Source organism: Hippopotamus amphibius, chromosome 10 (genome assembly GCF_030028045.1).
Source record: "Hippopotamus amphibius kiboko isolate mHipAmp2 chromosome 10, mHipAmp2.hap2, whole genome shotgun sequence".
Lineage (NCBI taxonomy): Eukaryota > Metazoa > Chordata > Mammalia > Artiodactyla > Hippopotamidae > Hippopotamus > Hippopotamus amphibius.
The window spans coordinates 117,254,979-117,274,347 of record NC_080195.1 but is presented as its reverse complement, the minus strand read 5'-3'; the positions used below and the strand labels follow the sequence as shown (position 1 = coordinate 117,274,347).

General features: G+C 62.0%; 1 protein-coding gene across 2 annotated transcripts; it reads left to right on the top strand.

The window, feature by feature from the left end:
- Window positions 1-329: 329 nt before the first annotated feature.
- On the top strand, window positions 330-14,053 carry FTCD (formimidoyltransferase cyclodeaminase). Of its 2 annotated transcripts, XM_057697151.1 has the most exons (14): window positions 330-398; window positions 1,053-1,236; window positions 1,878-2,006; window positions 2,830-2,918; window positions 3,028-3,207; window positions 4,246-4,383; window positions 4,512-4,643; window positions 7,357-7,418; window positions 7,789-7,918; window positions 8,006-8,167; window positions 11,310-11,353; window positions 11,556-11,694; window positions 12,879-12,974; window positions 13,933-14,053. In XM_057697151.1, the coding sequence occupies exons 1-14, from the start codon at window positions 345-347 to the stop codon at window positions 14,017-14,019; spliced, it is 1,626 nt and encodes a 541-aa protein (XP_057553134.1). In that variant the 5' UTR covers window positions 330-344; the 3' UTR covers window positions 14,020-14,053. The 2 variants fall into 2 exon arrangements, with proteins under 2 accessions (XP_057553134.1, XP_057553133.1); XM_057697150.1 differs by lacking the exons at window positions 330-398; window positions 1,053-1,236; window positions 13,933-14,053 and adding an exon at window positions 13,375-13,917 and having other exon boundaries at window positions 1,662-2,006.
- Window positions 14,054-19,369: the final 5,316 nt, after the last annotated feature.

Below are 19,369 nucleotides of genomic sequence, written 5' to 3'. Positions count from 1 at the left end.
CTGTTCCACCAAGAAATGGGGCCTGGAAGGTCACAGTAGGGTCACCCAGAGGGTCACCAGGGGGCCCTGGACCTGGAGCCTGGGCTGACCTGAGGCCGCGGCCTGCTGAGGACCTTCCCCCAAGAGTCCAGGTCCCAGGGGTTTCTTTCAGGGGAGTCTCAGCCCTCCTCCTCAGCTGGCAGCCTCGCGGGGGGCCTGGCTCTGCCCCTCCCCCAGCCGCTTGGTTAATAAGAAGCCTGGCCCCAGGGAGGGCCCTGCTGGGGTGGGGGGAGGGGTATAAAGGCCCCGCCGGCCTCCTTCCCACCTCTGCTGGTGAGAGGAGTGTCTGGAACAGGGCCTGGGCCATGTCCCAGCTGGTGGAATGCGTCCCCAACTTCTCGGAGGGGAAGAACCAGGAGGTGAGGTGGCTGGGGGCTCAGGGCAAGGAGAGCGCGGCTCGGCGTGGGGTTTGGGGATTATCTTCTCTGGAAAGGGTGAGGAAGAGGGCTGCAGGCAGACAGCCAGGCAGGGGTCCTGGACCAGGTTTGGGCCTGGGGTCTGGGCAGGTCACTTTGCTTCTCATGTGGGAACAGGGCCCCTGAAGCCCGACCTGCAGGGCCGTTTAAAGGTCCCCTTGGGGTACCCCATCTTCCCTCCCCCCACCTCCTGAGGCGGGCGCTGCTCTCATCTCCACGTTACCTGCAGGAAACTGAGGCACAGAGAGCCGGGCAGGCCAACCTGCCGCCTCGGAGGAGTCAGGGCCCCTCGTGCACCTCCCCTGACGCAGGCCGCTGGGGGCTGGGGCCCTGACCCTCTGTGACCTTGGCCTGTGGGTCACCTTCTCAGGCCCCTGGCAGCCCCTGCGTCGGGGTTCTGCTTCCTGCCTCGGTTTCTCCCGGAGGGTAAAGCTGGCACCTGCTCCTGAGGGCTCCTGCTCTTTGGGGGCCCCCAAACGCCCAGCTCCAACTCCTCACCCTGCGTCTGGGTGGGGGTGCAGGTCGGGCACAGCCCCTGCAGCTCCCGTTCCCTCTTCCGCGTGGGGAGACCGAGCGCAGGCCCGGCTTCGTCCCCAGGTGATCGATGCCATCTCCCGAGCGGTGGCGCAGACCCCGGGCTGCGTGCTGCTGGACGTGGACGCCGGCCCCTCCACCAACCGCACCGTCTACACCTTCGTGGGGCGCCCCGAGGACGTGGTGGAGGGGGCCCTCAACGCCGCACGGGTCGCCCACCAGCTCATCGACATGGGTGGGCACAGAGGTGAGGGCCCGAGCGCAGGCGGCCGGCTGGGGGTGGGCGTGGGGCCGATGGGCCGGCCAGATGCTTCTTGGACCCGGTCCACATTTCCGGAGGCCTGACAGGGGCCGGCAGAGAGGTGATGGCACTCCGTGCAGGCCTTGGGTGGGAGGGACACAGCTGGTCTCTCAACAGCCCACAAACCAAACACATTCTTTGGGCGTCAGGGTCAAAGGTTGGTGGACACACAGGGAGCTGGTCAAAAGGGCAGGGTCTCTGGCTGCCTACAGGGGGGGAGGGAATTCACAAGAGATCGCAACTGGTGAAGAGAGATGAGGCTTATCTCAGACACAGGAGCCGCCTGGGGGGGGTGGGGCGTGGGGGCCGCCATCTGGGGAGGCCGCTGACCCACAGACCGGGGGGACTGGGGTTCAGAGAAGGACGCTCTGTAAGGCAGCGAGGTGGAGGTGTCCCCTCCCTCAGGGCTGGAAGTTAACCTCTTGGCTTTTAGGAGAGGGAGGGGTTTACCACCAAGTACTCAGGCGGGAGGGGGTGTCTGCTTCTCCGGGGGCCCTGTGGTCAGTGCGTGAGTATGCGGACAGGCCTGGAGGGTGGGGCCATGCTCCCCACCTGGGCCTCCCTTCCTCAGCCCCGTCTCTGCACAGGGGAGCACCCTCGGATGGGTGCCCTTGACGTGTGCCCCTTCATCCCGGTGAGGGGCGTCACCATGGACGAGTGTGTGCTCTGTGCCCAGGCCTTTGGCCAGAGGCTGGCGGAGGAGCTGGGTGTGCCAGGTGAGTGCCCGGGGGCGGGGCCCACCCCAGGGACTCCCCCAAGTGGCCCCTCCTCACTCCACTCCAGTCCCCATCAGCGGCCAGCATCCCTCGACGGTCTCTGCTCTTGCACTCTTAAAAATGCAGGTTTTAAGAAAAAACCAAAACAAACAAATGAAAAGAGAACCCTGTCATGCAGGTTTTTGACAGGTAGGAATGTGTCCTGCTTCTCCTATAATGAGACAAACCACAAGGACAGGGTCCCAGCCGTCAGGGAGGTGGCAGTGGGACCGAGTAGCTGCTCTGTAAAGGACTTGAGCAGGACGGATGGAGATCCCTAAACTGTCTCTTTGGGGAATTAATCAAATCAAGGAAAAGCCCAGCACAGGGCAGCAGGCAGACCCGTGAGCCCAGGTGCAGGTCCAGCTCCTGTGACGTGGCCAGTGGATGGGCTGGGGGACGGTCGGGAGCTGGTGGGGCTCTGTTTTCTCTCTTCCTTGTTCCTGAATTTGCGGGCGTGTTGATCTTTTAATGAAAATGCTCTTTGGTGAGAAACATGAATTCCTTCCAGCCCTGCGTGTCTGTTCCCGACTCTTATGGGTGGGCGATGGCTTTTTCTGGGGCAGCTGTCCTGGGGCAGTGGGGGTGCGGCTGGGGGTGGGGCCTGCCCTGCCCCTGCGTGGGCAGAGGAGGGGTCCTGACCCACGCAGAGTGCCCATCAGCAAGCACCCACACCCGTCTGATGGGGCACAGAGATGGGGGTGCTGCCAGCAAGATGGAGCTGCAGGAGTGGGGGCCCTGCAGCACCCCCGGCTGAGGGCCTGACCGGCCAGGTCCCTTGCAGTGTACCTCTACGGCGAGGCAGCGAGGACGGCCAGCCGCCGGTCCCTGCCGGCTATCCGGGCCGGGGAGTACGAGGCTCTGCCTGAGAAGGTGCCGTGTCCCCCACCAGCGGGTGGTCTGGGGGTGGGCCCTGCAGGGTGGGGCCCTGCAGGGTGGGGCCCCTCCCTCCCCCTTCCCTCACCCGCTGGTCCCCCCACAGCTCAAGCAGGCCGAGTGGGCGCCCGACTTCGGCCCCAGCTCCTTCATCCCCAGCTGGGGGGCCACCGTCACGGGTGCGCGCACGTTCCTCATCGCGTTCAATGTCAACCTGCTCAGCACCAGGGAGCAGGCTCACCGCATCGCCCTCGACCTCCGGGAGCAGGGCCGCGGGAAGGACCAGGTGGGTGGCGTCTGGCACCCAGGGTCCCCCTGAGGGCTGGTCCCCATGGGATCCAGAGGGGCCGCTAGAGAGGGTCAAGGCTGGGCGCCGTGTGTGGACCTGCTGACCAGCCCACCTTGGTGTCCACGCCACATGGGACCGGCAGGGTCGGGTTCCAGGGTCTGAAGCTGGGGAGCGGGTCTTGACATTTTCCATGGAAGCATCAGGGCTACAGCTGTGGTTACAATATTGCAGCATTTCCACTGATAGGAAAACAGCCACTCTGAGCCCCAGGTCCCCCCACATGCCTCCAGGTGCCCCCAGGTCTTCCCACATGTCTCCTGGCACCCCAGGTGCCCTGATCCACCGTCTGTCATGGTAGTTGTCACCTAGTGTGAGCATCACTCCTGCAGCAAGTTTGAGCTGGACACAGGTAGACAGAGGTACCTGGTGAAGGAGGCCCCACTCACCTGTCAGGCCCCACCCCCAGAAACCTGGGCCTGCCAGGCAGCCGGGGCCCTGGGAGCCCAGCTTCCATCCTGACACTCAGCTGTCTGCAAGCACAACGCAAAACCACAGCAGCTCCCCAGCCCTTCTCTGTGCTCTGCTCAAGTCAGGAGTCAGAGGACCCCGCAGGTGGACAGAGTCGCCCCAGGGAGAGGGGGCCGGGAGCCAGCCTCTGGGGTGGGGGGGGGGAGTGGAAGCGACGGGTCTCTAGGAGGAGGGCGTGGGCGGAGCGCTGGCCGGGCAGCAGGGCCTGGTCTGAGCCTGGGGCTTGTGTGGGACAGGCATCCTGGTGCGGACCTTTTGGGCCTCGGTTTCCCATGGTGGGCAGGCCCCTCCCTGGCTCTGATGAGAGCAGGAGAGCGGGGAGGACATCCGCCCGCCGCCGGCTGCCCGGATGCACCGCACAGTCTTCAGGCCATGGCCGCCTCGTCTGGGCTCTGGGGCATAAGGGAGGCCCCGGGCCGGCTGGGGGATGCAGGGGCAAGGGGCTGTCAGCGTCGGGCGCAGGAGAGGCTGGGCAGGACCAGGCTGGGAAAGCCTTGTCCTCTGCAGCCAGGACGCCTGAGAAAGGTGCAGGGCATCGGCTGGTACCTGGATGAGAAGAACCTGGCTCAGGTGTCTGTGAACCTCCTGGACTTTGAGGTCACGGGGCTGCACACGGTCTATGAGGAGACCTGCAGAGAAGCCCAGGTGAGCAGGGTGGGTCCCCCCTACCCTCCCCGCCAAAGCCCAGGTGAGCTGGACAGGTACCCCCAGCCCCATATTCCCGCTGGGTGCTGACGCCCCAACCTCTGACCTCCAACCTCTGACCTCTGCAGGAGCTGAGCCTCCCGGTGGTGGGCTCACAGCTGGTGGGCCTGGTGCCTCTGAAGGCCCTGCTGGACGCTGCCGCCTTCTACTGCGAGAAGGAGAACCTCTTCCTCCTGGAGGAGGAGCAGCGGCTCCGGCTGGTGGGTGGGGCCGGGGGAGGGTGGTGCTGAGGCTGGGGGGGAGGCGTGGGGGGCGCGGGGGCGACAGGGAGAGGGAGCAGGTCTGGGCTCGAGGCACCTGCACCTCAGGCCCTGGGCCCTGTCCCCAGGTCCCGGCCTCCTCCTTCTTCTTTGTTTTACTATCGGTCCTGGAAGCTGAGCAAAGTGTTCCAAGTACTTCCCCTTTAGGAATACATGTCACTGGGGGAGGGCTAAGGCCGCCTGGGTGTCTCCCCACCCCGGTGACCTGTGCCTTCTCCCTGACGCTCGAACAAGTCCCTCTTTACCCGTGAAAGTCGGTGGCTCTGCACACGCGCCTTGGTGTTGGTCGTTCGTCATCATTTCCTTCTAGTATATTTCTGATCCGGTGTTTTTGTTCTTGTACTTTACGAACACCAGTTACACTGGTAGCCTTTTCTTCCATATATTCTGTCTCTTCTCTGCTTTCTCTCCATTCCTTTCCCCCCGTACTCACTGTGATTTTCTCAGGCCTCGCTTTGCAACCACTGATGCAGTTTGTGGCTTGGTCTCTTCTCTTTCTAGAGGTTACAAAGTGTGGTGTAACTTTTTGTTCTGATGTAACTTCCTACTCACAGAAAATGTGCCAAGAATAGTACCCAGAGCTCCTTTATACTCTAGATTCACCTGTTGCTGCATTTTGCCCCATTGCTGTATCCCTTTCTCTGTGTTCGTGCATAATCATAATTTTTCCTGGACCATCTGAGAGTAGATGGAAGACGTTGTACCCTTTACCCCTCCTTTATTCAGGGTGTATTTCTTAAGATCAAGGTCATTCTCTTACACAATCATAGTTCAGTGATCAAAATCAGGAAATTCAACACGGTACAACCTAGTGTCTAATCTGCAGATCGTAATCAAGTCTTGTCAGTGTCTCCCTCTCTAGAGTCCACCCCAGACCAGCAGTAAGTCCAGGTGCCTTGTCTTTTATGGCCTGTAATCTGTACCAGGTCCCCAGTTCTCCCCGTCCTTCCTTGACCGTGATGAGCTGTGAAGCTCCCCTTGCTGGGTGCTGGCCTGACCTGTCTCAGGGCTGGGTGTGCTTGTGTGTTTTGGCAGGAGCAGCACGGAAGTGATGAGTGTTCCCCTTAGGGCATTACCTGGGTCCCCTGGTCCAGCTGGTGTCCCAGACCCAGGGTCATCACTGCAGTGTTTCTGTTTTCCTTTTGTCATTCATAAGAACTCCCTGGGGAGGTAGTTTAAGAACGTGTAAATGCCCTGTTCCTCTTGAAATTCCAGCCACTAGTTTTAGGAGCATCGAGAATTTTCTAACTTCACCCTTTTCCTGTAAGAAACGTTCACCTTTCCCACATTTATTTATTCCTTATTTAATGTGTTGGAGGCTCTCTGCTGTTTTGTTTTAATGTGTTGTTCTGTATTCCTTGTCTGAAAGTTCCAAGGTCTGCAGTGCTGAGGGTCTGATTATCCGCACTGCTGTGTCTGCTGACTCTCACGGTGATGCCTCTTCCCGTGCTTTGTGATTTTTGATTGAGAGCCTGTTGTTTGGAGTTATGTGTCCATGGGAATTCTTGCTCACCTGGTTTAAAGTTCGTGTTGGCCTGAGGGAGGTGCTTGGGCCCCTTTCGATGAGCCTTGTGCTCGGCGGTTCGGAGCCACACAGGCAGAGAATTCTGCATGAACGGTGGCCCACCTCCCCGTCAGGTTAGAATCCCCAGGAAAGATGTGTGTTGTGCTTCACCAAACGGAAGGCTGAGGCCTGGAAGTATCCCAGTATTTCCTGTGATGAGTGGTTTTCCCCAAATTTGTCCTTGGAGATGTCATCTTTTAGGGGTCTCCCATCTGACCCCCACTCTTGGGGGCTTGAGACCCCCCCCACTGGTGAGGGACGCGCAGATGTCTGCAGGGTGGACCCAGTTTCAGGGCGAGGAGGCTTTCTGGTCACTTCTGGTCACTTCTGGCCGTGACTGGTCTCCTCTACTTCCTGCCAGTGTTGCCGGGTGCTGGAATCTGCTCTGACAGCTCCATTCCTCTCACTGCAGTTTTCTGCACAGACGGGCTGCCTGCTGGCTCTACCGGCAGCTCTCGGGCGCTCTGTCCCGTTTCCATGTCCTCGGGGAGGCCCCACGACCGTTGCCGGGGCCCCGTTTCCCTCAAGCCACACTTGTCACGTCTTACCTTGTGCGGAACGTGTTACCTGTGTGGCTCAGAGGGGCTGGAACTGTGCTTCTGGCATCGAGCACCATAAAGCATCCTGAGTGGTTTTGGTGGAAAGAATTCTACTCTGAAACGGGGATATTTCCAACTTTATTTTGAATTTGGGTAAAATTCACTTTTCCTCACGTATCAAGCCTCACATGTGGGCAGATCATGCAGCTCCCAGCTGAACCAGAACCAGAGAGACACTGACACCCAAGAAGCTGGAATCCTGTCCAAAGAGGCAGTTTCCTTGCCCCTTCCAGGGCAGGCTTGCGTGTGGGCAGGACGGGGTCCCCGTGGGGCTCGGTCTCCCCGGGGCAGCACAGTGGGTGGGAGGTGTGTCCGGAGGCCAGGCAGGGTGCCTGCTCTGGTGGGGGATTCGGTCCTCAGGGCTGCCGGTGGGTGGGGGCGTGGCAGCTGTGCCCTGCGGGCGGCAGGGGATGGGCAGGCAGGGCACCCTGCGGGCAGCAGGGGTGGGGCCTGCAGTCCAGGAGACCCCTGTCACCGGCCCCTCTTCCAGGTGGTGAACCGGCTGGGCCTGGACTCCCTGTCCCCCTTCAACCCCAAGGAGCGGATCATCGAGTGAGCAGCCTCTGTCCCCAACCCCTGCGTGGAGACCCCTCAGTCCTCCAGAGCTCTGCCCCATCACCAGGAGTGGGGCTGGGGGGCTGCGGAGGAGCCTAGTGAGGTCCTGCTCTGTCCTCACGCAGCTCCTGGCTGGTCACAGTCCCTCCCCGGGCAGCCACTCTGCAAGTTGGGTCCATATAGACCGCCCCCACCCTGCGCTGGCGCAAGTCAGGGACCCCGCCCTGGGCAGCCCCGCCCTCATAGCCTGGCAGCAGCAATCCAGGACCCTGTCCATCCCCCTCCCACCCCCATCCCTGCGTGATGCAGACCCCGCCCCAGCACCCCCACCTCCCCGGGCCCCACCAAGCCACCCCCATCCCTGCAGGTACCTGGTCCCCAAGGTCAGGCCCGAGCAGAGCCTGGTGGACCAGCCCCTGTGCACCTTCATCCGTGAGGTGGGCGCCCGCTCGGCGGCCCCGGGGGGCGGCTCTGTGGCCGCGGCCAGTGCAGCCATGGTGAGTGGGGCCGGGCGAGGATGCGTGGTGGACGCAGGGGCGGGGGTGCCGGCCTGGGGCCGGTCCCAGCGCAGGACACTCCCCCAGGGCGCTGCGCTGGCCTCCATGGCCGGCCTGATGACCTACGGGCGGCGCCAATTCGAGCGTCTGGACGCGACCATGCGGTGTCTGATCCCGCCCTTCCACGCGGCCGTGGCCGAGCTGACCGCGATGGTGGACGCCGACGCCCGGGCCTTCGAGGCCTACCTGGTGAGTGTGCAGAGGGCCCCCCGGGGGCGGCCCCGAGGGAGAGTGGCGTCGGGGGACAGTGGGGGGTCCGGAGGAGAGAAAGGGGGTCAGGGTCACGGGGGAGGGGCTGCCACGAGCACAGGTGTCTGGAGGCCAGGGGGCTGGAGGGAGGGGACCCTGGTCTGGCCCCTCTTGGGCCCCTCCCTCCACACTCATGCAGGGCTAAGCCCAGCCGGTTTGGTGCAGACGTGACCCCAGTCCGGGTCTCTGCAGGCCGGGGTTGGGAGGGAGAGAGGGGTACCTGCCCCGAGGACCAGCCAGGCTCAGCGTCCATCTGCCCACCTCCCTGAGTCCTGTCGACGGGCGGCCCTGAGACCTGCAGGCGCTGGAGGAAGGCAAGGTCCCCAAGGAAGAGCTCCCGTCCGGGAAAAGGCGGGAGCAGGAGTCTTCACAGAAGAAACGCTGTCGGTCACGGTCGCAGAGATCAGAGGAGACGTTGACACAGGGCCCCTGGAGGGTGGGCACCCCCGGCGTCACAGGAGGCGGGTGGCGGGTCCAGACGCGCTCATCCGGGGGTGGCGGAGGGGCGTCGGCTAGACCCGGGCGGGGTCGGGGACTGCGCAGGAAGGTCGAGGCGCAAGTGCAAGGTCAAGAAGCCCCAGGTGTGTCTGAGAGCAGACCCAGCGGAGAGGACACGGGAGAGGCGGGAAGGAAGACGTAGGAAGGCCCGTGTGGGAAGGTGTGAGCTCGTGACACTAGGGGTGCAACGGTGGGGGGGGTGGCAGGGCAGGAGGACCCGGGCCAGGGGACTTCAGGGGGTGACCCTGGGGGACTGCTGGGCTGGGAGCCCCAACGTGAGTGCCGAATGTGCACGGGGACAGTCTCGTCCTGGGATGTCGCGTTGCGGGAGGGGGTGACCCTCTGACTGAAGCTGGGTCCCTGATGGGGGCGGGGCAGGGCGCGTGCAGAGACTGATCTCCTTTCCTATATGCACTTCTCTGTTTAAATTTCATTTGTTTGCTTTTTAAAAACAGATGAAGCCTTCAGGGGTTCAGAGTTCACGGGGCAGAGGGCAGCTGGTGAGCGCCCCGCCCCTGCACCCCTGCCCCAAGCAGGTGCAGGCCCAGTGCGTCTCCCTGAGATGCTGTGTGCGTTCGGGAAGACAGGTTCCCCTTTCCCTCCTTTGTTACGTAAATGGCCGCAGGCAGATGCCCAGTTGCCGCTTCCATCCTTCACCTGATGTCCTCCCGGAGCAGGGACCCCCCCCCACCCCCGCCCCAGCAGCCCGGTGTTGCAGGGACACCTGGGGCAGAGGCCTTGGACCAGCCCTGCTGGGGGATTCGGGCCAGGTCCATTCTGCACCTGGGACAAGGCTGTGTGGACAGCTGCCCTCCATCGCTGGGCATTCGGTGGGCAGGCTGTAGGACTGACTTGGGGAAGGGCTTTTGCCTCAAGGTGGGTGCGTTTCCCACGTGAAGGATGCTATGAAGTGGCCCTTGCAGAGGTTGTGTGGATTGAGCCCTGGAGTGGTCCTCCCGCCATTTCCCCTCCTCCCCCGCCACGCCGTGGCCTGGCGGTCACCTGCGTCTCATGTGGGCAGGGCCGCGGGAGGAGCATTTTCATACTTTTCGCAGCGGTTTTAATTTCTTTTTAGGCAAGCGAGGTGTCCGTTTCTTCTCTGTTTCGCTTTTCGTAAGCCAGGGAGTCCCAGCTTGTTTGACTTTTGACTTTGCTTGTGCTGGTTTCTGGCCATGTGAGTTTTATGGTTTTATGTTGTTGAATATTCAGTCTTTTTTTGCTCTTTCCTGGGTGTTGTAGTTTAAATGACCCCCGAGGCCAGACTTACGGAACTTCTCTCAGGGTACTTCTAGGCATCTGTGGCCGGAAGAACTTCAGACACCGAGAGGTGTTCAAGGAGAGGCATCAGCCTGCAAATAAATGTTAACACATAATTAAAAATAAATATGAAACATTCTGACCACTAGAGATCAGAAATAAGAGAAATATAAAACAACTGGAGGGGGAGTAGGAAAATGAAAATCTACTCAAAAGGCAGGAAAGAAAAAGAAAAATAGTCAGCAAAGAGATGTGGTTTAGAGAAAACCTAAAATAGAATAGTGAGACTGAAGACACCCGACCCACAATCACTCTCACACACCACACACACACACACACACACTTGCGCGTGCAGTAGATACTGCACGGGTCTGTGTCCCCAGTGAACAGTAAGAAAAAGGACTTTTGAACAAAAATAAGGAAACATCCTTATCATGCACCAAATACATGAGCAATCTCTAGCAGGAGTCAGAAGCTAGCTGTGTATCTCCCTCCTCCCCCCAGAAAACCTCACAATGAATCAGAAAATAAATCAAACTGTGGTGGGCAGGCCTCAGCCAGACAGAGACGTGGCCACGTGAAAGTCAGACTTGACTGAAATCAGCAAAGTTCTGCCCAGTGGAGTCCCCGCTGGGTCTGCAGCAGGGTCAGAGGTTCCCAGAGCTGCCGCGGGTCCACATGGAAAGAGGAAGGTGTGTCACAGGAGACGGGAGGCCGCCGGGGCACGTCAGGATGCCGACAGAACCCCGTGCAGGTCGGGATCAGGGAGCCTTTGCTCTCCTGCATGGGTGATGGACCAGCTGACTGGTAATGGCTTTTGGGTGGAGGTTTGGCGAGACCTACAAAACCAGAGGGCAAGCTCCCTGCCAGCTGCGCCCGTGGGCCCGACACATGGGCAGGCCTGGGGTTCCGGTGTGAGCGAGAGCCGGACGGGTGCTCACAGCACCTGGTGCTCGGAAGGCGGAGGCCTGCCTGGCAGCGCCAAGGAGAGAGACATGCAGCACGTGGCGTGACCACTCCTCGGAGGGGCCTAGGTTGTGTGGCCCCTCGGGGACGGGGGACATGGCCCGAACTGTGACATGAGGGGCGCGCAGTGGCCTCACCTGGAGCCGGTGCTGGGAGGCCTGGCGCTGGGGAACCCACTCCCCTCTGCCTGCCTCTCCAGCCCCTGCGCCAGGTGGCCTGCCCTCCTCTGTCGGGGGCCCAGGGTTCTAACCCACGGAACCGACCTCGGGGTGGTGTGGGCGCTGCTCGAGGCTCCCTCCCCGCCAGGCCCCCGAGCCCTCGTCACAGTCACTCAGCCGTGCATTTGTGTTTGCTCTGGCAGAAAGCAACAAAGATGCCCAAGAACACACCTGAGGAGAAGCACAGGTAAGTGCAGCGTTGGCCGCGGATATCCGGGCGCCTCAAAAGACTCTGGTACCAGTTGGTCCCCCTCTGGGGTGTGTTGAGATTGAAGGACGATCTCCCTGTGGTCCCCACCCTGGTCCCTTCTGCTCCAGGCGGAGCCATCGGGTGGGTCTGGCTGTGCCCAGGCGCCCTGGGCTCTGACCACCAACCCCCTCACTTCCAGACGTGCGGCTGCCCTGCAGGAGGGGCTGAGGCGGGCGGTGGCTGTGCCCCTGGCGCTGGCGGAGACAGTGGCCTCGCTGTGGCCGGCGCTGCGGGAGCTGGCCCTGTGCGTGAACCTGGCCTGCCGGTCGGACCTGCAGGTATACGGGGGGTCCCTGCTGCAGGGGTGCAGTAGGGAGGGTCACCGGGCCTCACAGCTGCTCACCGAGCCAGGTGGACGCAAGCGCTCACAGGATGTTTCGATCAGTCTCAGCCCGCAGGCCTGGCTCTGTCACCCCCGGTAAGACGGGGAATTAAGGTTTTGTTCAAGGTCGCGCAGCAGAGACGCAGAAACTCTAGTGTGTCTCCAGGGTCCACCCCTAACTGATGCCCAGACCCCGTCCCCCTCCCCCTTCCCACTGCCCCCTCTTCCAGAAGCCCCCGGGGCTCTCAAATGTGCACATGCCACCCGGTCCGCGGCCCCGGCCTGTCCGCGGCCCGTGGGCGGGGGATGGGGGACCAGGAAGGTCAGAGCCGGCTCTGCACGTCAGAGCTCGTCCTGAGGCCCCACAGCTCCCAGGGTCTTTATGAGAGAGACAGCTGTTTTCAGTGTCTGGTCCTGAGGCCCCAGAGGAGTGTCCCCTCCTTCCCTGGGGAGGTGGCCGTGTGCGAGTGGTTGAGAAGGTTCTGGAAGCTGCCTGAGCGCAAGGGCCAAGCTTTCTGCGTTCTGGGCCCCCCCTCGGCCAGCCGTGCGCTGCCCATCTGTGTGCCCCTCGGGGCCTGTGAGGGTCTAACCTGCTGTGCTCACCGGTAGGGCCCCCTCCACCACCACGGCTGGCTCCAGCCAGGGCCGCGCCCGAGGCAGCATTGGGTCGTGGGGTCAGAGCGCCGAGACCGAGGGTGCGGACTGCTGAGTGGTCAGCCGGGGAGGGCCAGGCCTCTGTCCAGTGACCCTGGGCTCCTGAGGGCTGTGCAGAGGCTCCCCCTGCCCGAGTGACCGGAGGGAGAGGGGTGTGTGGGAAGCCGGGCTCCGGAGCCTATAAGACCTGCCCCCGTGGCTGGCAGGTGGCAGAGCTAAGATGTGACCGGGGCGTCCCCAGCCCAGCCTGAGCTGGCGCGCTGGGAGGCTGGCCTCGCTCAGACAGGAGGAGCTGCGCTGCCTTCTCTCTGTAGGGGGAGGGCCAGCCCTGCCCTCTGGAGGGGACCCTGGGCTGCTCAGTTTGCGTTCTTCACGGACGAGGAGTGAGGCCCCCACCCGGGCAGTGTCCCCCGCCGAGGCGTGGGCAGGCCGAGGCCCCGCTGCCCGCCCCGCCCCCACGCTGGCCCTGCCCCGCGGCTGTTGCAGGTGGCAGCGAGGGCCCTGGAGACGGGCGTGTTCGGTGCGTATTTCAATGTGCTCACCAACCTGAAGGACGTCACCGATGACGCATTTAAGGACCAGGTGGGCAGGGGCGTGGGGCCGGCCCACCGAGGGGCCTGGAGGCTGTGGCTCCCAGACCGGGGGGGGGGGGGGGGGGGGCCCGGGGGCCTAGCCGGCAGGCCCTCGAGGTGGGGACGTGTCCGTCCAGTGAGGTGTCCCTCTGCCTCCTGAGGGTGGGCGAGGCCTGGCCTGCAGGCGTCGGGGGACGGCTGGGGCCTTCTTTCAGGGTCTCCGTGGAGGCAGGTGGTCTGGGCGCCTGCCGGCACCCCCTCGTTCCCTCCTGGGGGGCCCTGGCCAGGGATGGGGCCCCCCAGGTGGGCTGAGCTGTAGCACCAACAACATGGGGTCTGAAAGGACAGTCGCCAACCTATGCAATAGTCCCACTTCAGCGTTTGTGGTAATTTTGTTACGGTTATTGAAGGAAGATTCACAGAACATGCAGTTCACCACGTGAAACGACACAATTCGCTGACGTTTAGCACACATACGGTGTTGTGAGACCACCACCTCTATCAAGTTGTGGAACGTTCTCATTCCTCCAAAGGAGACCCTGAGGACACCCCCATTCCCAGCCCCGGCCACTACCCATGTGTCTCTGACTTTGTGACAGTCTTTAAAAAGCGATTTCCCAGCTCGGAATGGGAGCACCGAGGCCTTTTCGAGGACCAGCCTGTCCTCACTGCCTCTCCAGCCAGGGAAGGCCCTGTCCACCACGGGGACATCGGGATAATGGACGGGCCACTTGGGCACCGCCCCTTCGGGCCTCAAGGACACAGCCCTGCCCTCGGCTGTCATGGCTAAAGTGGGGCGACCAGGAGGGTGGGGGCTGGGGTCTGGCGGGCACCAAACCTCAGGAAAGACAGAGGGGCCCCTCCCATCCCCACGGAGAGACCCATGAGGAGCTGGGGTCCCCAGGTCAGGGGCTCGTGGTCACCAAGAGTGGACAGCCCAGGGCGGTGACCGGCCCTGTGTCTGTCAGGTCCGCCAGCGCATCTCCGGCCTCCTGCAGGAAGCCAAGACCCAGGCGGCACTGGTGCTGGACCAGCTGGAGGCCCGGCAGGAGTGACAGCCGGGGGGGTCCCTCGCTGGACTCTGCTCCCCCCGCAGCCTCTCCAGACATGTCCCGAGGGGCCCAGAGAGGGGAGGGTGTGGGGGGCACGGAAGGGAGGGTGTGGGGGGTGGGTGTGTCTGGGGCTTGCAGCGTCCCCTTCTGTCCCCTGGGGCCTCCAGTAAAGTGACGAGACACTGGTGCCTGTGGGGTGTGTGCGGGGCGTGCGGGGGACCATGGTGGGGGGGCAGGGCGAGCTGAGTGTCTGGGGGAGGGGACCCCCTGAGGTGCCCGTGTGGGGGGACAGGGGAAGGGGATGGGGGCGCAGCACGGGGTGACACGGGGTTCCAGAGCAGCCGGGGTCCTGGCGGATGGAGCCCCCCCAACAGGGCCCCTCACACGGTGGGGTGCGGGCTGCACTGCCTGATGGGCGGGGGAGTGGGGGGGGTTCTGCTGGCGTGCGAGGTGGCCAGGCCAGCTCCTCGCAGGGCAGGAGAAGACGAGGGGCGGCAGGCGGCCGGGAGTTCCTGGGGAGGGGATGGTGACGTGTGGCCGGGTCCCCTGTCCTGGCGGGAGGGCATGGAGCATGGGACCTGGAGTCCCCGGGGGGCGGTCCTGGGCACTGGGCACTGACCTCTCTCAGTGGAAGCTCGGGGGCCGAGGCCCGGCAGTGGGGGTCCCAGGAGGGTCCCTGCAGGGCCTGGGCGGTGAGGGAGGGGTGGGGGTGTGGTGGAGTACCCCCGGACTGGGGGCAACATGCCGAGACCCAGCCCCACCTGGGCCGACCCTGGTCCGGGTGCTGCCGAGATGATGATGCCAGAGGGAGGGCCGCGGGGTCCCAGGGGGCGGGAGGCGGAGGCAGAGGCGGGCAGGAGGGGTGGAGCGGGGCCTGCGGGGACACCGAGGGGGGCCCGGGCAGGTGGCCATGTTGCCCCAGCAGGGCAGCTTCCTTGAGACTTCGTGCTGTGAGTGTGCGAGGGTCAGCGCGGCTGTGGGAGGACCAGGTGCCCCCAGGAGCTGCAGGCGGGGGGCCCTGACCCGGTCTTTTAAAACAGACAACGCGTCACGTCACGTGGCTCAGAAACCAGGGCTGTGCAGAGATTCCTGTGGAGAAGCCCCGCCACCCGCCCACCAGCCCCTGCGTATCCTCCTCAGGAACTCGCTCAAGTCCCTCTTTGCACCCATTTAGTGTTTATGCATGCGAACACAAATGTGTGAGTCTATGTCCTTCTCTCTTCCCTCACTAGGAGAGCAGGTCAAATGCTGACTTGTTTCTAGTTAACAAGTTAGCCCAGAGGCCTGTCACATCAGTGTTTATTTTAGAGACTCCTACGAGTTTTACTCACTCATCCTTCCCCATGTTTCCTTCACTGTTTCGCTGTGAAATATAAGATACATTCAGGAAGGTGCATGTTCTGAGCGGCCATCTCCCCGTCACAGACTCCCCATCCTGACCCTGACCCCTTACCCCTGACCCCTGACCCCCGGCCCTGCTCCACGGTGACCGCATCCCTGCTTTCCTGTGGCCCGTCTGGTACAAGCCCACACTTCCCAGGCCAAGGCTCACTTTTCCCTGTGAGCTGACTTTCGGTAAACTGGGCCTGTGTGCCCTTGGCATCTGCTGTCTCTCAGCCTCGTGTGTGTCCTGCACAAGGCTCACGAGGGTGGGGGGGGGACACTGAATCCTGGCACGTCGCCCTCCCCAGCGGATGCACCTCTGGACCCAATCCCCCCACGTCCCCCTGGTAGACTTCAGAGGAGCCCTGGTTCTCACCACTGGCAGTGGAGTGTGTCCCCAGCTCTCAGACACTGGGATGGGGCTGAGAGGGTGAGAACGGTGCCCACTAGGCTGGAAGAGACTCACCTGTTTCTCACCTGTTGCCTGTCTGGGAACCCCTGACCTCCACCTGAGGACAGCTTTCCCAATCAGCCGAGGCCATCGGCCTGAGCCTCCACACCGACCTATAGCCCCACGGTGGGAGTCAGACCCGAGGCAGCCCCAGGAGTCTAAACTGGAGCTGCCCTGGGTGATTCAGGAGTGAAATAAACACCGCCTGTCCTGTCATGAGACGTTGTGCCTGGTTGTTATGTAGCAGCAGCTGACAGATACACTTCCCAACTGAGTGTATTGTCAGACTCTGGGGTTTTGCCCTGAGAGGTGGAAGATGGGTGTCAGTATGGTTTAATGATTTTTTGTCGCATCTGAGTTGACTGTCTCTTTGTATCATTAATGATGGATTTCCTTTTCTGCCATCTGTTCACGTGCATAGCCTGCTTTTCTATTGGGCGCTAGACTGGCCCGAAATATGTACCAGCCTCCAGCTCCTTCCCAGGGGGTGGGAGTGGGGAGTGTTTCCCTATCTCAGCTGCACATGCTGTGGCAGCCTCCTGCCTGCAGGAAGTTCCCATTCAAAATAATTTTAAAAAATCACCACACCCTGAAATTCCTTCCAGACAGGTATGCACATGGGAGAAACAAAGTATGAGTGTACTTGTTAGGGAACCATGCAAGCTATTAAAAGAAAATGATCTGGGGAGTGTATCCTCCTTGAGCAAGGTGGAGAACCCAAATGCTTTACAGGGAAGTCTTACTATCTGAAAATTTAAAACTTGTTTTGGTAAAAGACATCATAACCCAAAGTAAATGTCAAGAACCTATTGGAAGGAAAAAACCCAACGTAGCTAACAGGCAGAATTACTATCGGCCAATAGAAAAGCTCCTGCAAATCACACTGACAAAGACAGTGTCTGAGCTCCTGTGTGGTAAGTGTGCTCCTCTGCGTGTGCAAGCACATGTGTGTGTATGTGTGCAAATGCAAGGAAAGCTCCAGGGAGGTCCTCAAGGGGTGAACTCTGGAGAGGGGGTGAACTCGGGGTGCAGGGTCTCCCTTACCTCTGCTGCATCCTTCCAGTGGAGCGTGGGGACCGGCAAGGGGGCCGCAGCCCAGAGGCTCTCCTAGGGGCACCCCCTACACGTGGAGCCGCGAGGGGAGGGTCCTGGGGAGGGGACACGCAGGCTCCTATGGGGTGGGACGGGGTTTCTTCCAAGGGTTTTTAGGAAGAACTGAAAGTGGGTTTTAAATCCACCGCGCAGAGGGCACGTCGAGGGTCGGGGTGGCTCCTTCGTGACTCCTTTCGTCTGCTCTTTCTTGCTTGTGTTTGAGGCAGTTGTAACTGATCATAATCGTTATTTTTGTTGGAAGTCGCAGCTTCCCTGAGCGGGAGGCTCTCCTTGCGCTCCGGGTGCTCTTCTCTCTAAGCACACCTGCTGCTGCTCCAGCCTCCCCTCCTTCCCTCCCCCCCGCCCCCGCTTGGCGACGCGGGGGGCCTGCCCCACACCAGCCCAGCCGTGCTGATTCTCCTCTGCTCTGCGACATCCCTCCCCTGCTGCCTTTGCCATTTCCTCCTGCACTGAGGGCTTGGAAGGCGAGGCACATGGGGCCTCGCTGGCAGGTGGGGGTGCTGCGGCTCAGAAATGCAGGGTCTCCGCTCTCCTGCCCCACGGCTGGCCCCCTGCAGCCCCGCCCGCCTGACCTCTCACCTTCCCTGAGGGCCCCCTGCTGCTCCACCCCCCCTCCCCGACCCCGGGATGGTGAGACAGACCCTCAGCAACGACCATGTGGCCTGTTTCTGGTGACAGACCGGGGGTGCCCTGTGGGCAGATGGCAGGGACCCACCCTGGCCACACTGACCCCAGGGAGACTCTGACCTGGGGAGACCCTGTCCTCTAGGGACACGGACCTGAGTTGAGGGAGGATCTGCCAAGCAAATCCAGGGGTGTCCCCAAGCTGCCCGCCGCCCCCCCCCACCCGCATGAGGCCATGCCCAGGCGTTTCACAAGATGCTGCAGCACACTCTTGCATCTAATTGGTTATTAATGGTTCATCTTATAAAAGCGTGCCTGTTGGCCATTTACACTTCCTTAGCTTTCTGTCTGCGATGCTTTTGTCCACTTTCCCTCTTATGAAGGCCCCGGGCCTGTGTCTCCATGATTCGGCTTCTGGAAGCTGCAGGCAGGGACCCCAGGGATCCGTCTTCCCCCGGGGGGAGCAGAAGCCTGGACGGCCTGCCCGCAAGTGCCGTCCTCCTTCGGTCCCAGGGGCTCAGACCCTTTGACGGGAGTGGGGAGGGGCCCTGGGACACCTGGGGAAGCGGGAGGAAGCCCTGGGTCTGTGAGGCTCCTCCCTCATGCGTCCCCATGGGAGAACAAGGTGGTTCACGCTAGGGGACATGGGCGACGGGACATCGGCATGGGGACACCGGCCGCAGGCTGTTACTGTGGGAAGTTGGTGCTGGGACGCTGCTGGGGCAGTAGGTGGGGATGTTGGTGACGTGACAGACTGGGGACCTCTGTGCGGGACACTGATGAGGGGACATTGGTGGAGGCTGTTGGATAAGGGTGATCATGAGGGGACAGACGTGCGGGGGGCCGGGGGCTGTTAGTGCTGTGAACGTCAGTGGGGACATCAGTGAAGGCCTGTCGGTGAGGAGACACCAGTGAGGGGACAAAGGCGTAGACACGGGTGAAGTTATGCAGTGAGGGGACATTCGCGAGGGGCTTTGGGGAGGAAAGCCAGTGAGGGACGTCGGTGAAGTACGTTAGTGTGGGGGCCTTAGTGATGAGATGTGGGGTCCTTTAGTGAGGGGACGTTGGTCTGCGGATGTTGGAGAGGTGACTTTGGGAAATGTCAGTGAGGGAGTGTCAGTGAGGGGACACAGGTGAGGTGTTGGGGGGGTGGTGAGGGGACACTGGTGAGGTGATGGGGGTGGTGAGGGGACACTGGTGAGGTGATGGGGGGGTGAGGGGACACAGGTGAGGTGATGGGGGGGTGAGGGGACACTGGTGAGGTGATGGGGGGTGGTGAGGGGACATTGGTGAGGTGATGGGGGTGGTGAGGGGACACTGGTGAGGTGATGGGGGGGTGAGGGGACACAGGTGAGGTGATGGGGGGGTGAGGGGACACTGGTGAGGTGATGGGGGTGGTGAGGGGACATTGGTGAGGTGATGGGGGTGGTGAGGGGACACAGGTGAGGTGATGTCGGGGGGGGTGAGGGGACACTGGTGAGGTGATGGGGGTGGTGAGGGGACACAGGTGAGGTGATGGGGGGGTGAGGGGACACAGGTGAGGTGATGGGGGTGGTGAGGGGACACTGGTGAGGTGATGGGGGGGGTGAGGGGTATTACTGTGGGGACCTGGTGAAGGGTCCTTACTGAGGGGGCGTTAGTGACAGGTCTCTGGTGAGGGGCGTTGGTGGGGGGCTGTGGGATGTTAAGAGGTGACGTATGTGAGTGAATGTTTTTGAGGGGATGTTAGTGAAAGGGTTTGGGGACTTTGCTGAAGAATGTTCGTGAGGGAGAGTGTGAGGA